General features: G+C 36.9%; 1 protein-coding gene across 1 annotated transcript in view; it reads right to left on the bottom strand.

The window, feature by feature from the left end:
• Positions 1-17315, bottom strand: part of CFAP54 (cilia and flagella associated protein 54) — a gene marked incomplete at both ends in the record, with an annotated part of 221081 nt that overhangs the window by 176864 nt on the left and 26902 nt on the right. The window contains 12 exon segments of the mRNA XM_084254923.1: positions 1775-1901; positions 2238-2366; positions 4055-4131; positions 5658-5808; positions 7188-7322; positions 8765-8850; positions 9741-9906; positions 9990-10171; positions 12522-12720; positions 14836-14937; positions 15064-15177; positions 16858-17001. Coding sequence (XP_084111049.1) covers positions 1775-1901; positions 2238-2366; positions 4055-4131; positions 5658-5808; positions 7188-7322; positions 8765-8850; positions 9741-9906; positions 9990-10171; positions 12522-12720; positions 14836-14937; positions 15064-15177; positions 16858-17001 — 1612 coding nt within the window.

The raw sequence follows: 17315 nt of genomic DNA on the forward strand, positions 1-17315 counted from the left end.
TGGGACCCTCGCCCGGTGGCCGGGGATCGAACCAGCACTGCAGAGGCTGCGGGCAGCTTCACAAACAGGCGCACAACCACTGCGCCACCAGGGAGGCCCAATGTTTTGACCTTTTTATCTAATTAAGCAAAAACAACTTAGATCCAACTCATCTGTCTTCTGGCATTACTTTCAGAGATGTCTTTCTAAATTTTTCAGTTGTTTCTAAGATAAACTATAACCCCCTTAACCACTTCAAGGTTAACTGTGACTGACTTCTTTAGGATTCTATGTGTCATTCTCCCAAGTGTGCCCTTCTCTTTTTGACATTAGACATTATTTTAATCACTGACTCTCCAGTAAAGTGTATCATCATTAAAAAGTGGCAGCCGTGAAAAACTTCTGTGGATTATTATTGAAATCTATAGCAGTGTTGTTGAATTAAAGTTGTAAGAAAGCAGATAGTTTGGATACTATTTAAATACAAAGCAATGAATAAGTCCTTTGTTCTTTATTTGTGGGAAACTCTTCTTTCAATACTTTTATATTCTAAATAAAGTTATAAAACATTTAGCCTTTTCTCCCTAACATGATTTTTTTTTTTGTGCACACAAGCGTTTTTTTAATTTATCACCTTTTTTTTTATTTAGGTAACCTAGTTAGTAACATTGTATATATTTTAGGGGTCTATAGAACACGTACCTCTTCAAAGATATGTCACCACACAATACCCACCACCAAAGCATCAAAAATCTCCCACCTCAGTCCACAGGGCATTCTCCACCCTTTGTGCCCCAATCGCAACTTGCCCTATTGATAACCTCAGTTCTGCAGTCAAATTCCAAAAATTTGCTTGGATTTGATTTTGATGTTCCATTGTCTTTATATTTTATATGAGTGAAATCATCCAGCATTCGTCTTTCTCCTTCTGTCTTACATTGCTTAGCAAATGGCAAGATTTCATCTCTTTCTATAGCTGAGTAGTACTCCATCATGTGTATGTATGCCCCAAGCATCCACATCAATTCCACACACAGTACTCTCTTAGACTGAGGCGGAAGTCAATAAACAGCAGGAAGCCAGGAAAAGGACAGGTGCACCTCCCCAAGCCCCTGTATCACTGGGGGAACCATGTCTCGAGATTTCCTATCCTTTCCAATGGTCTCTGTATCTCCTCCCTATGTGAACACCTGCCGTTAATTCCCCAGGTATCTTACAGGTACAGTTGCTCCCTGCAGAGGTCAGCCTGCAGTGTCCATAGAGGAAATGACAACTCCAGGATCCTGTTTCTACATCTGTGTCCCCATGTACTCTGCTGCACCTCCTAGCACCCTGGATTACATGGAATTGCTGTATTCTAAGAAACCAAACCATGCTCTTTACCCACAGGAGAATTCCAGCAGTTTCTAAGCTGCACATACAATTGTTTCTACTTTGCTAATGGCTATTTTTATTACCCTCCTCTTTCACCTTCTTTATAAAAATAATACTCACTAGCTTTCTGGCCAACTAGCACTTCATAAAAATTTGCTTGATTGAATTAACAAAATACCAGTTATCTCTGTAACTGAAACATATTAGCTTATTTTTTCTTAGATGTTTACTAACTGATTTGCTATGCAAACTGTAAAGAAATAATGGAAAATACCTGTTCATATTAGAGTAGAAAAATAATGAAATTTATGTGGAAAACAGCCCAATCAATAAGAACATAATTTAAAAATTAAATCAACTCTATACTTGAATTTGTCTTTAAATCAATTGACAACAAGGTATTTGCTTTGATCACTACTACCTTGCAATTGGTCAAGAAGTACCACAGCGACTCGGTGCTGGGATTGAATTAGTTCAAGATGCAAATCCATTATGAAACTATTTGGTGTAACTGGTTTGTAAATGTTTCCATCCATACTGTGGGGGTACTGTGGGAGAGTTGAAATAAAAATAAGAAAGAAATGCAATTATCAAAAAAGGTTAAAGTACCTCTATCCTATTTTCACCCATGTTATCATTTTACTCTAAGTCATTAAATTCTGCTAACTTCTCAAACCTTTGCAACCTGGCTTACATGCTAATAAAGCTGTTTTTCAGATTCAGTGGCCTCTTTAATGACAAATTTAAAACTCATTCTCCTTGATTTATTTCTGGGAAGAGAGGAAGATATTTCTGAACTATTAGAAGGAAGCCACTACTGGTCAGACTGGGCTGCTTGCAAGTTACTTAAAACTTCAACCTAAAGTGAGATTTCCCATTCTTACTTTAGTATAGCAGTGGTCAATCACTGAAGATCCATTTGGCAAGGTAGTTAACATGCACTTCACATTTATTCCACTAATCGCTTTATCAAGAAGTTTATAAGCCAAATATAACTGTTCCATAGGTTTCATCTGAAGTAATTTTACGAAAAAGAAAACAAGAGAAAATTATATACAACATTCTCAAACTTCCAACAACTCAAAATAAAATAACAATTTTAAATAGACTTTCCAATATCAATAATGTTGTATTTCTTATCAAGTATATTTGTCTTTGATTAAATGTGGAGTGCTATTAATAAAGGTGATAAAAGAAATATATTTCATCCAAATAAAAATTAAACTTCACCAATACATATATAACATCCTTTTTATGGTTTTCAAAATTCTGATTGTAAAAATGTGTAGGTAAATTTTAAATATACAACACAAAATTTGTCATTTCCTCACATACTTTATTTTGAACTTTTTTTTTTCAAATCTCAGAGCTGGAAGATTATATTTGGAGGTCATCACATCCAACGTTCTACATCATAATTTTCAAAACTAAACATCTTTTTAATGTAATTATTCTCACAGAGACACAAATATAGAGATTAATATAAAGAGCAACCAGCTTTGTACAAAATTTCCAATTTTCCATATTTTCTCCAGGATATTTTTAGAAAAAAGCCAAGATATATATGCATATAATTGAAATCACCATTCACAATGACATTCCCCTTCTCTGCTCCTAGAGGAAGCCACCTTGATTTTGGTTTTACCATTCTTCTGCATGCTTTTAAACTCTTAGTCCATGTGTGTGTGTCCATTAACAATATACAACATTGCACTACACATTTTTTAATTCTCCCATAAATTCTGCAACTTGTTTTTTTTTACTCAACCATATATTGTTGAAGCTTTTTCATGCTGGTGTATGTAACTCAATGTGTCTGTTGGTTAGGATTATAAAATGGTTAGGAATGCAAAACAGCTCTAGATATTCCAAGCAAAATGGGATTTTTTTTTTTAAGATTTATCTATTTATTTATACAAGCACTGGGTACAGTCAGAAGCACAGGAGGGTGAGGGAATTCACCAGAGCCAGAGTGGGAGCAGAGCAGGCAGACTGATGAAATACACTGCTGAGGGGAGCAGCGGGTGTGGCAGGAGAGGTCTGTGCGCCATGTGGGACACTTGCGGGATGCCGGGGATCAAACCGGTGCTGCAGAGGCTGCTGGTAGCCTCGCAGCATAGCGCTCAACCGCTGCCCCATCGGGGAGGCCCCAGAATGGGATTTAATACACTGAACTAGAGGTTCCACTGAAAAGCCAAGATCCCAAAAGGTGCCGTGACAGTTCTGCTGTATACAGAGCCTCTGTGTCTCCTAGAATCAAGGCAGTGACTGACCACAAACAACCCCAAGTGTCTACTACAATGAAGTGAATTGCAAAACCTGGCTAAGCTGGGCGAGAACATGCTATGTGCCAGGGGCTGTTCTAAGTGTACTTTAAACAGGTAGCAACTCATCTGTCAGAGGCATATGCTGAGTGCTGTATCTTTGTACTTTAAGTCTATGAATCACAACACATTCAAAATACCCAAAGAATGTAACTAAAATTCTTTCAAGATCCTTTACCTTACTTTTAAAGTTAATTATATTTTTCAGTAGTAAAAACAAAAGATAGAAAAATGGTTTAAATATATGTAGAAATCATAATTCTCACATTTTAAATACTCAGAATTATTTCTATAGTTAGCCATTATAAATTTACAAATTTAATATTATTTGAAAGTTAAAATTTATGTTTTTAAGTTTTCTAAAACATTTGCAATACCTTTAATAGTGGGAGAACTTCTGGGTTCCATCTTGAACTCCCACGGAATTCACCATTTTCTTTTTTTGGAGGTAGCTCTTAGAGAGAGGAAGAGAGGAAAGAAGAGAATGGAGGTAAGAGAAGAAGGAAGAAGAAAAAAAAGAAAAGGAAGAAGTGGAAAAGAGGAAAAGAAACAAAATGAAAGAAGAAAGAACCAGAGTTAAAAAAAAAAAATTGGAAAGAGAAAAATGTAAATATAGCAGTAAATTATGATCATAAAAAATTATGTAAATTAGCTATCTTTTGAAATTACCTATGATTTTAGAAGGGATTTAACACTTTAGAAGCTGTCTAAACATCACATTGTTTCTTCTACATATAGTATTAATAATTAAATTTTATCTTTACGTCATTTAAAATCATCTTGCAGTACAAAAGCCCAGTCAAAAATCTTGATTATCAACAAGATAATATTATGTTAAAGAGATTGGTCTTCCTGTATACTCTATAATAAAGTTCATTAAAAGGCATTCAAAAAACAATTTAGACAAATATCAGATGAGACTGGTTTGAATTGCAGAATATAAATTAGAAATATTTACATGGTAATGTTAGTTTCCTATATTTAGATTAATTCAAAAATTAAATGTATTATTTAATAAACGGTCTAATGAGCACCTTGAACCAAAATATCATAATTATCATACAAGTCCCCCAAAAGTCATATATACTCATTAAGTGGGGTGAAATGGGAAGGTAAATACCCACCGTAGCCATGCCCATCGCACCGTCTACACACGAGTCACCTAATGAAACAGGTTCAGGGTTTCAACCACAGAAGAACAAAGAGGTTAGAGCAGAAGGACTTCCTTCGAAAGACAGTACCTTCTGGAAGGATGAGGAGATGACAGCTGACAAGAATAGGGAGAGTCGAGGAATGTGTGAGATATTGCAACAAGAAGAGGGTAAAAGTAAAGAAGAGAGGGGAAGGGAAGATGGGACATAGAATAAATGAACAAGGAAGAATTTGCAAAGGAAGAGGATCACCAGAGTGGAGAGAATAAAAAAGGATATAAAAGGTGGAAGGACAATGAGCCTTTCAGCAAACAGTCCGCATGAGTCAGGGGGTGGATGCCAAGAATATAGTGGTGACCAAAACACACTCTCGCCCTTCAATAGCTACACACTCTCAGGAACAGGACAAGAAGGAAGGATGGAAGGGATTAAAAAAAAAAAAAAAAAAAAAAAAACAGGAGAAAAGGGGAAAGGAAGGCACGGGAGAAAGGGAGAAAAGAGCAGGTGGTGACGAGGAACAGAGAAAGGAAATAGGAGTGAGGAGCAGACAGAGCCTTGTCAGCCAGTGAAGCAAAGATCATCTGAATTTTCTTAACTTCCACCTGGTAAGCCTGTTATTTCTATCTGTGATAATCAGTCGTCAATGAAGCACAATACAGAAATGCTTAGTTTTCATTAACAAAAGTTATCCTGCAACCCAATTTATACTTATTTATATATAAGGAAATATATACATATATACACCACTAGGAGACTATATGCACTTATATGTAAGTATCAACACACATATGTATCAATAACCTCACATGGTTGTATTCACCATTTTTACCTAAGGATTTTTTAAATTTTCTTCTTGGGTTTCCTAAAGATTCCAATATTTCACTAAGCCGTAATGTGACCTCTGCCACCATCACAATGTCAACATCTTCCATTGGATAGCATTGAATTACTTCATTTATCTGCCAGAGAAGATAAACCCACTGAAAAAGAGAAAATATACGGCAAAATCAATTAATAATACATTACAATGTAAAAGAGTCACAGTTTTCAAAACCTATCCTTCTTTGAAATCAATATCTTCTAGTCATATGAAAACATTACATGGGTTCTCCCTCCTTATTGAGGCATCTTAATTATAAATACTATGAGTATAAGTGATCCTAATAATATGACATATAATAATAAATCTATTGGAGGAAAAAAGGAGAAATAAATAAATCTATTTACATAAATTCATATAGAAGATTCATTTATGTTTATGGGCTATGTATCTATAGTCATCAGTGGACAATTTATTATCAAATTATTTATTATCAATTTATCAAGATTTATTATCAAACTGATCATTATTTTTAGATATCGGTGAAGATTATCTGTATCCTCTAAATTCTCTTTCTCCTTTCTAAAAGCAGTTGTTCTGACCACTATCTAGTCTTCCAAAATAGTAAGGTTCCCACTTGATGCCTTAGAAACATCCTTTCATGCCTCTATCCCCTAAAGCTTAGAACATAAAATTAGTCATCACACTTTGGGAGCTAAGATGAGAAACCAGTGTTTATGCAGCCACATCAGTACTTCGTCAAGTTGCATAATAAAATCACGGCCATGCATCATAATGTAGCTAATCTTAGGAGACCTCAGGATCACAGAAGACTCTCTTACTGTTAAAATATTTTCTCCTAAGTTTCCAGATTATAATATTCACCTGCTTTCTCCTTTCCATAAAAGGACACATCAAGAGTCTAAATATATTATTGCAGGGGGGAAAAAACTGAGACATTTTACTTGATTCTTTGTACTTTCTACTATTAACTTTTTTCATGAATTTATCTGAGTTCACATGACCTTAGATACATTATATTTATTCCTCCATTAAAAACCTGAAACATCGGGCCTCCCCGGTGGCGCAGCAGTTGAGCGCTGGGTTGCGAAGCTGCCCGCAGCCTCTGCAGTGCCGGTTCGATCCCCGGCTGCTTCCCGGCCACCGGAGGTGGGTCCCACATGGCACACAGACCTCTCCTGCCGCCCGCTGCTCCCCTCAGCAGTGTACTTCGGTCCTTCTGCCTGCTCTGCTCCCCACTCTGGCTCTGGTGAATTCTCTCACCCTCCTGTGCTTCTGTCTTTACCCAGAGCTTGTATAAATAATAAATAGATAAATCTTTAAAAAAAAAAAAAAAACCTGAAACATCTTCCCAATTCCCAAAACTGTATTGTAGCAAAGTACAGGGACCACACTTCAAAGAAAAGCTCAGTCAGCACTACATTTAAGGAACTGTATTTATGCAGATGGATTTGAAATTCACATCCCAATTGAAATAAAAAATAACAAAAAAATGTGAAAGGAAACAAAAAGAAATACTTTGTTAGTACTGAGTTTCTGGACGAATTTTGCATAATCATTTCTGGATATACTGATCCGCTGAATTCCTGTTTTACATTTCTGCCATAGGAATGATATCATGTCCACAGTGATTTCTTTATCGGGCAGAACATTCTGAAAATAAAAATGGTAAAGTAAAATGATGAGAACATTAAGCTATATAGATATATAACATTAATGTGTGCCAGGCAACATTCTAAAAGCCTGATAGAAGGAATGTTCATGTCTTCAAATTTTTAAGTTAAAATCCTAACCCTCAAAGTGATCATATTAGGAGGGGCCCATAGGAGGTAAAGAGGCACTGGGTGCAGCCCTTATGAATGGGAGCAGTGCTCTTACAGAAGGGACCCCTGAATCTATCACTCTTTACCCAAGTGAGGACACAATGAGTAGACAGCCATCTGTGAACTGGGAGGGATTCTCAACAGACCCCCAGTCTCCTGAAGCCATCATCTTGGATTTCTCAGCCCCATAACTATGAGAAATAAACGCTTGCTGTTTAAGCCACCCAGTCTATGGTTATTTTGTTATAACAACCCAAATGGACTAAGACATGTAATCCTCATAAGAACCCAACGAAATGAGAACTATAGCTTTCAACCCCACTTTACAGGTGAGCAAACCCAAAATGAAAGTAGCAAGAGTCAAGGTCCAAATTCAAACAGCCTCACTTAAGAGTTCAGGTTCTGGGCTACTTCTGCCTCAATACTGGTCATTGTGTGCAAGTGACTCTATCTCATAACCAGGCTTTCTACCCATAGACCAAAAAACAGAATTTCATTAAGAATATTAACTCTTCATTAAAACCGCCTGCACATTTCCTTCATTATTAAAAGTATGGCTAGTCTAGGTGCCCTGTTTTGAAGATGGCATGACTGGCAGGCACTTCCCTGTGCCCAAAAATAGATGACTGGATCAAGAAGATGTGGTACATATACACAATGGAATACTACTCAGCAATCAAAAAAGATAAACTCATGCCATTTGCAGCAACATGGATGGAGCTGGAAGGGATCATGCTCAGTGAAATAAGCCAGAAAGAAAAAGAACAATATCAGGTGGTTTCACTCATAGCAGGAATTTAGAAAACCTAAATAAGGGATCAGGAAAAAGACAAATTATAATAAAGTAAAAATCAAGATTAACAGGCAACTATAAACCAGGGACACACTGCAGGGGGTGGACGCAGGGGAGAGGGGAGAAGGGAGTAGGATCAAAACAAGGGTGGTGGGAATTTTACAGGGACTGTAACCAAGATGAAAATGCATACATTGTACAAAAATGAAAAATGATGCAAAAAATATATAAAATTTTTAAAAATTTTAAAAAGATGGCTAGAGATTTTCCAAAAGGGAACAGTTTGGCACCCAAAGTGGAGACAATAATAAAAAGAGACTTAAAATTACAAATCAGGATATAACTCAATTACTTATTCTAATGATTAAATAATATTAAATTTTGGCAAGGTGTGATTCCTTCATTTTCAACCTGGCTTTAAAATAGGTATAACAGCTTCCTTTGACACTATTAAAAATTATTCAAAATAGCTATTTCACCTGGGGACAGTCACAGAGACACGTATGCAAGACCATTGCCAAATAGGAAATATCTTCTGAGTATCCACTGGTCTTCATAGAAGTATCTTGATTCATAAAGTAGAGGAAAATGAAACCAAAAAATTACAAAATTTCAAGAAAAGGCACAGAAATACAAGTCCTATGAAAAAGATATAAATGATCCTTGAGTAAATGTCAATATGACATTTTAAATATTTCTGTAGGAAAATGAATGTAAGTGGCCTCTAATTTAATTAAAATAGACAATTATCACCCTTAGTCTATAATCTACATGCAGCTATGTCCAAAATATAATTGAAGAGATTCATAACATTAGAACACATATAAAATCTGGCAGCTGAAATTAAAATTAAAATTAACAGGTGTGTCATTACTTGGTACAAATGATTTACTGCAATTGAGTGGTGGATGCCAAGTCTAAGAACACCATAAAACTATTTTTAAAACATGGGATTAAATAATTCTCATTGCTTTAAAAATCAGAGGTTGCAGATTTTCAACTATAGAGACAACAACTTTTAAGAGTAAAAATGTTCTAGAATGGAAAATTCTGCATGCTGGGAAAAGAGCACCCATCAGACCCTCCCAGCCAACGTGAACCAATGGCTTCTGATTAACTACCCTGCTGGCCTCTCGCTTGCCCATAAGACAGCAGCTAGTCAAAATCACCCCTTGGAATAACATCCATTATTCCTACAAAGCCTGGGAGCTAGCAGGATCTGGCACCCAGCCATTTCTCTGATCTCATCTCTACCATATTTTCAAATCCCACCTCTACCACCGAGCACTACAGCCATGTGTGCTCCTTGCCTTTCTTTCATATACCAGCCACACTCCTGTCCTCGGCCTCAACACCCCCTGCTCCAACTGTCTAAAACATTCTTTCTCTCAACTGACCAATGCAGTGATATCAGATATTTAAAAAATCTTAATTTTTCAAGAAACAAATACTCACTATGGGACACATATTTTTTAAGATAATGTTGAGATGACCGTCCTTCTTTGTAGTTTTCCAAAGGAAAGATCAAACCCTTGTTTCTCTTTATGTTGATTAGAGGTTCTATTGCAAGAAGAAGAATTAAATCCTTCTCTGCTCTCTTGGACTCTGGATCATCCTGCTTCTAAGAGAAGTATATCCCACAAGTTAATAACTCAATGTCAGGTACACAAGATAAAAACAAATGAATGGTTTTGCCCATATTACCTGGAGAAATCCAAGAAGATGCCCAGCTGAAGATTCAAATAAACCCCATTCCTCCTGAGTAAAAGCTAATTTTACAAATCTCATAGCAGCATCCATAGAAATAACATTGTCCCCTTTTATGATATGTTGCAGAAGAGATGTCTTTGGAAAATGAAATAATCCATCTGTACTGGTAGTCGACACTAGAAAAGGAAAAAGAGAGGTTGATGTCATTCATGCAAAGATATATTTACTAAATTTTATCTATCAGATATTGTCACACTAGAGAAACAAGGGGAAAGAAACACAATCCCTGCCTTCATTGAGCTTACATTCTGGTGAGACAAAGCAGAAATCTTTGTGGGCAAATACAGGGTTCGGTGGGGACAAATGGGAAGGGCATCAGACACAGGTTTGGAGTAGGAGGGCAATCAGAGAAGACTACCAGAGGAAGGAACATGGAAAAGCAAGCATAGAAAATTAGCAAAAATTAACTAGTCACTTAGGTATTACAGATTGAAAGCTTGAGAAAGAGATCTAAAATGAGGATGCAGTGCATAGAATCATTATAAATCCATAGCAAATGATGGGCTTGTCATGAGCAACGTACAACTGCCTAAGACAGAGCAGTCAGGAAGATCAAAATGTGAAAGACATGGGGGAGGCTGCAAAGTAGGTGTTTAGAGAGAAAGGAGCAGTCAGCAGAAGCAAACAGGACAGAGCAAAGCAAGAGGGACACTGAACAAGTGGCCCGCATCATGTTTGAAGAGGTTGCCCAGGATATCCTCAGCAGGGTGCAAGGAACAGAGGCCTGCCAATGAAGAAATAGAAAGAAAAGGGGCCTCCCTGTGGCGCAAGGGGTTAAGCACCGCACCATGGAGCTGTCCGGAGCAGAGCCTCTGCAGCAGGAGTTCGATCCCCCAGCCAGCCAGGGAGCTACCCACATGGTGCAGCAGACCTCTCCTGTCTCGCCCGCTGCTCCCCACAGCAGTGTGTTTCGGTCATTCCTCCTGTTCTGTTCCCCGCTCTGTCTCTGGTGAATCCTCTCACACACACATGCACACCCGCACCTCTCTCCTATACCCCAGTTCTTGTATGCATGAATAAATAAATCTTAAAAAAAAAGAAATAGAAAGAAAAGAATGTGGAACAGTGAGACAAACTATAACAAGAGTAATAAATACAAGGAGGAAGCTGAGAGAGGACACAGGGTGAAGAGACAGAGGGATTAGGCTTACAGACCTAAAGTAAGGAAGGAAAGGAGCATCCCATCCATCTTCATGAGAGACAGAGGAAAGTATGAGGATAGGAGGGGGTAAATTTTCAGGCTTGGATGAAGGATAACAGTTATAAGAAGGAAAGTTACCAAGTGGGAAAAGATATTTGCAATACATGTATTCAATAAATTCTTGTTATCTCCTGGATGTCAGATGTATGATTTGCTAAATCTTCTTCCATTCAGTACATTACTTTCTCATTTTATATGGTAATATGCACTCAGTAGAATACTACTCAGCTATATTAAAAAAGAGAAAGATGAAATCCTGCCATTTGAACCTAGAGGGTATTATTCTAAGTGAAAAAAAGTCAAAGACAAACACCATATGATTGTATGCAGAAGATCAGAAAATAAAACAATTGAACAAAACAAAACTTTTAGACCATAAGAACAAAATAGTGGTCACCAGAAGTGAAGCAGAAAGGGAACTGGGTAAATCAGGTAAAAATGGTCAATTTGGTGAAGGACAGAAACTAGATTTTTGGTTAACAATGTGTTACACACATTGTTGATTTATAACGCTAGTCACTTAGACCAATTTAATGTTATAAACCCAATGTTACTTCAATTAAAAAGAAAAAGAAAAAATTATGTACAAACAACAAAAACGCTTGGCAAAACAAGAATAAAAGAAACTTCCTTAATCTGAAAAGGGGTATGTTTAAAAGTTTTTAAGAAAATACTAAAATTAATGGTGTAATATTTTTTTAAAGACTTATTTTATGTTCATACAAGAGCTGGAGTACAGGCCAGAAATGCGGGGGTGGTGAGAGGATTCACCAGATACAGAGTGGGGAACAGAACAGGCAGATCGACTGAAATACACTGCTGAGGGGAGCAGCTGGTGAGACAGAAGAGGTCTGCTGCGCCATGTGGGATGCTCCCTGGGGATGGAACTCATGCTGCAGAGGCTGCGGATCCCATCATAGCGCAGTGCTTAACCCCTAGCACCACCAGGGAAGCCCTAATGGTGTAATATTAAAGTTTCCATTTAAGATAATAAATGGAACAAAAATGTCTATCACCACTTCCATGTTTTACTAGAGAGCTTATCTTGGAAAATAGGTCAAGAAAGAAAAGAAATAAAGATTAAGAATGAAATGAAAGAAGCAGAATTGTCATTATTCACAGATAAGATGACTTATACATTTTTTTAAATCTCCCCAAAAAATGCAATCAATAAATTATATGAATTATCAATTGAATTTATCAAGATTGCTGAATTCAATAGTAAAATAATTTATAGTAAAATATTATTTCAACAACATATTTACTTATGAAGAGGTCTTTTCCTGCCAAAAACAGTTCTGAGATAACATCACGAACTTCTACTTCATCTATAACAACAGGTCCAACTTGCAGTGTCCGCCTGTTTGAATCAGAAAGAGCTTCTAAGACAGCCAGAAACCGAGAAGCGGTGCTGTCAAACATCTCATCCAACAACTTTTCTGTGACGGTTCGTGGCCACGGCAACTGGAATAAAAAATTATATATACAGTCCATTGTTTAAAAATTCTACAGTGTTTGATATAAGGCAAAGATAAGTAAGGACATGCTTAATTAATGCTGCAAGAGAGTGGTGTTGGCTTATCAATGAGAATTTCTATAGTTTTCATTTTTTTGATGTGGCCTTCCTGACTCCATTCAAGTTCAAGTCATGCGGTGCTGTTTCAAAAGCTGTGCTATTTCTTTATGCTTGTCTTTCCAAGGCAGCATTAAAACGCTGTTTATTGCTGTCTTTTTTTCAAGTTTCATCGATTTGCCTTTGGTTTATGTAAGTGAGCAAGTGTGTTAATTTGGGGAGCACAGTTCCACACCTCCAGGTGTGTATCTGCCTGACACAGCCTCCACCAACTCTCCAGTGCCTTTTAGCCTTGCACTCCAGCATGGGTCTAGAGGGTTCATTTTCAAAGGAATCTGGTGGTGATAGTGGACATACTTGATTTAGTTTCCACATGTTTGGCTTTTGTCCAGGTTTCTTTTTGGGGTTGATTTCTAGCTTTATAGCATTGTAATCAGAAAACGGATACAAATTCAGTTTGATCTGTTTTTGAGACAGGCTTAGTGTGCCAGCATACAATCTATCCTTGAGAAGGCTTCATGCACACTTGAGAAGAATATGTATTAATTTCTTTTGGGATGGACGGGCCTCCCCTGGTGGCGCAGGCAGTTGAGGGTTGCGCTGTGAAGCTGTCCGCAGCCTCTGCAGTGCCAGTTCGATCCTGGCCGGCCGGTGAGGGTCCCACATAATGCGGCAGACCTCTCTCATCATGCCCGCTGCTCCCCTCAGCAATGCATTTCGTCAGTCTACCTGTTCTGTTCCCCGCTTTGTCTCTGCTGAATCCTGTCACCCTCCCACACATCTGGCCTGTACCCCGGTTCTTGTATAAATAAAATAATCTTTCAAAAAAATTTCTTTTGGGATAGAAGGCTCTGTAGATGCATTAATTCTATCTGATCATAGCTTCATTTGAGGCAACTATTTCCTTGTTTGCTTTATGTCTGGATGACCTATCTCTTGCAGTTAGTGGTATATTGAGATCTCCTATTATAATTATACTATTGTCAAGCTGTTTCTTTAGTTCTTTTAATAGCTGCTTTGTTTTGGTGCACTTGTGTTGGGTACATAGATATTAATGACAATTATATCTTCTTGGTAAATTATCCCCTTGATCATTATGTAATGCCCATCTTTATCCCTAATTAGTCTTATTTATCAGATATAAGAAAAGCAGTTTTTTTCTTTTTTCTCAGGTGCTATTGACTTGAAATACTTTCTCCAATCTCTCACTTTGAGTCTATGTTTGTATGTAGCTCTAGGATGGGTTTCTCATATGCATAATATTTCTGGGTCATGCTCTTTTATCCAACTGATAGTTTGAGTCTCTTAATTAGTGAGTTAAAACAATTTCTGTTTAAGGTGATTTGTGGTATATGAGACTTATTTATTGCCATTCTTTCTTTTGTTTTTTGGTTGTTTGGTCTTTATGTTATTTCTTTTTCCATGTGTTTCTATCTGCCTTTCTACATGGGTGACTTTCCTTGGTGATTCTCTCAGTTTCTTCATTTCTTCTCCAATATGTTTCTATACTGGGTTTTGTTTTGTGGTTACCATGAGGGTTGTTATTAACTATCTTTTTATTAGAGCAGCATCATCCATATGTGTTGTGGTACCCTAATTACAGCCTTAAGGGACTGATATTCAAACTTTGGTTGCCTAAGAATCTCCCAGAGCACTTTTAAGATTCACGACAAAACCTCCAGAGATTCAGTGCAACTGGGTGAGGTATTTTTAATAAGCACTGCAGGAGATTCTAGTACAAAAAGTCCTGAAACCCAAATTTGAAGCAATACTTTGTAGAATAAATAGCTAACTGGTCTCATTGTTCTAAAGAAGAGTTGACCAGCTGTATATTAATGAGCAAGTGACTATCAGAATCCTGGTGAATTCCCAGCCACTCTGCTCTGATCTGCTATCGGTGCACGCATTAATAATTAGCAACAAGTCCTAATAGTTACGGAGGTATAAGACAAATACATTGCATAGAATGACTCTTGAGTGAATCAAGAAGGCAATCTTAGACTTACAGTTTGTGCTTCCCTTATGTTGACTCTTATTTTTGGTCTAAAGAAAGCTTTGTTTCTTCTTCTAGACTCAAATACTCCTCTTTTGAAGATCATCACTGCCATCTGCCTCAAAAAAAAGAAAAATTATATATGAAGCAACAACAATGTGCACTGCTTAAGCACTAGTGTGAAGTATTTAATCAACTGTAGAGTACAGTCATTTTCTGTTATTTTATGAAATTTTTATACCTTTATTGTAGCCTCTCTATAATAACTTCTGTTGTCTTCATGTGGTTGTGAGGAACTCATTAATTCCAGTTGCCTTAACTCATCAATTTTAGCTAAAGCACGCCGAGCAAATGCCTATATGTGATCAAAATAAATTTAAACCATAATAAGTAAGAACATAGTGATTAAAAATGTATTGAGACAGAAGGCTTTATTCTCTCAGACATTTGATTTAATTGGTGAATTAAACTGTAGGCTGATACTGTCTCCTTATAACACAGAAGCTATGTCATCTATCATTTCCTATAAGTGCTGTTAAATTCTGTAGATCTAAAATTAATAAGCTGTCAGATGTGCTATGAATTAGGAAATGTTAAAAGTAAGGCAAGATGAATTCTGGGTTGAACAGTAGCTTCCTGTAAATGATCACATCTCTGGCACTGCACATACACACACACACACACACACATACCCCTCCTAAGGTGTCTTCTTCTCCAATCCTAAACTTTCTACCAAAAAGCTCACATTATCACTAAGTTGTGAGGTCCCTAAAGGTTCTTATTCATGGTTGTATCTCCAATACTTAGTATATAGGAACTACTTATTAATATCTGAGGAAAGGAAAGAGGCAGTCTTGCTTTTATTTCATCAGATCACCATTATTATCATGATAATTCTCTAGAGATAATAAGAAGAGTTCAACTCATTTCATTTATCAGTTCTTAGAAATATCTCATTTATAATTTCATGGAAAATCTTCTAGACCACAACAGTAACACACACATATATAGATATAGATATATCTATCTATATATATAAATATATCATATTTATATTGATATGTATCATATATTATTGTTCCAATAATAATTCCAACAGGAATCAAAACTATGTAAAATTTCCATTTCTTGATAATATTAACATGGCACCACTAGCACATTGACATTAACTATATATACATAGTGCAGTTTCTAGAAAATATCCTAACTAAAGAAAGGATCCCATGAGGGCCCTACTAGGCTATTCCCCTACCTAAGGGTCACTATCATCCAGCCCATCAGAACTGGTTCAGGCAGGAAAACCTAAATTAAAAGATTCGTTAAATGCTAAGAAAATTTAATTATAGTTGCAAAGGATTTACATAGCTACGAAGACTCTGTCCTGCATGAGACTCTAGCCAACAGGTTAGCTGAGGGCTGAAAACCAGCCCACATGCTACTCACATAGCGAGAACGTATTGGCCCAGAAGAAGAGGGCCCCTGTTTTTAATTTTCACCAAAGTTCTGTCTACTAACAAGCAAAGTACCATGTACTGTAGAGAGGGTGACTTTTTTCATTTACATAAAGATACTGTAGAAACCAATTAAATACCCAATTAGTTAGGTTAAGTATTCAAGAACAATAAGGAAGAGTGTGTAAAATAAATAAATGGCAGGTGGAGGCAGAGAAAAGCGAGACAAGTGGCTAGTCTGTGGTATATACTACAGAAATAAACAGGGAAGAAAAGTGGTTTGCATGGAATAATAAAAAAGAGAAAGGAAAGATATCAGAAATCTTATCCAGAAAAGGAGCAAAGTAGATGGAAATGAATTTCAAGCACAAGAGCAAACAGAACAGAGAAGCCAGCACATTTCAGCAAATAAATCCTGGGACTTTAGTCTTTGCTTTATTGTAATCCCTTGAGTTGGTTGTATAGGTGGGTGGGTATAAGTGTGTGTGGGGGGTGGTGACTGTTTTTCTTGCCAGGCCTCTAAAGAATGCTGAATATGTTGTACTTTAAAAGACTGGAATCCTCAGAATTAAAACATAGCATACCTCTCCAAAAATACCTGCTTGGCAGTCATAGTAGCACTGGCAGACAGCAGTGTAAAGAGTAGCTCTCCATGTCAGGTACCTGGTGGACAGAAGTGGGACAGAAGATTCCATACAAGTACTGGCCCACAGGAGATATTCTAAGGCCTGAGGAAGAAAGGATAGAATCCCATTTATTTTCATTTTAACTTAATAAACATGATTTGATCTAATATTGCCAAGGTATAAGTTGTGAGTACTAGTTGCTGACAAACAAAAAATACAGTAAATAATAAATCAAGAAAAAAAAAATAAGTACTTAAAAAGCAAAAGAATCATTCTGAGAGCTCAAAATCTCAAGGTAGCCATTGTAAAATCTCTTCTTTCTTAGCTCCCAAAATCCTACGAACTGGGATCACCTCATTTATGAAGTGCCAACATAAACTTAGGTGCTAACTCCAAAAACCAGTTGTTATTAGCTG

This window comes from Talpa europaea (genome assembly GCF_964194135.1).
Source record: "Talpa europaea genome assembly, chromosome: 15".
Lineage (NCBI taxonomy): Eukaryota > Metazoa > Chordata > Mammalia > Eulipotyphla > Talpidae > Talpa > Talpa europaea.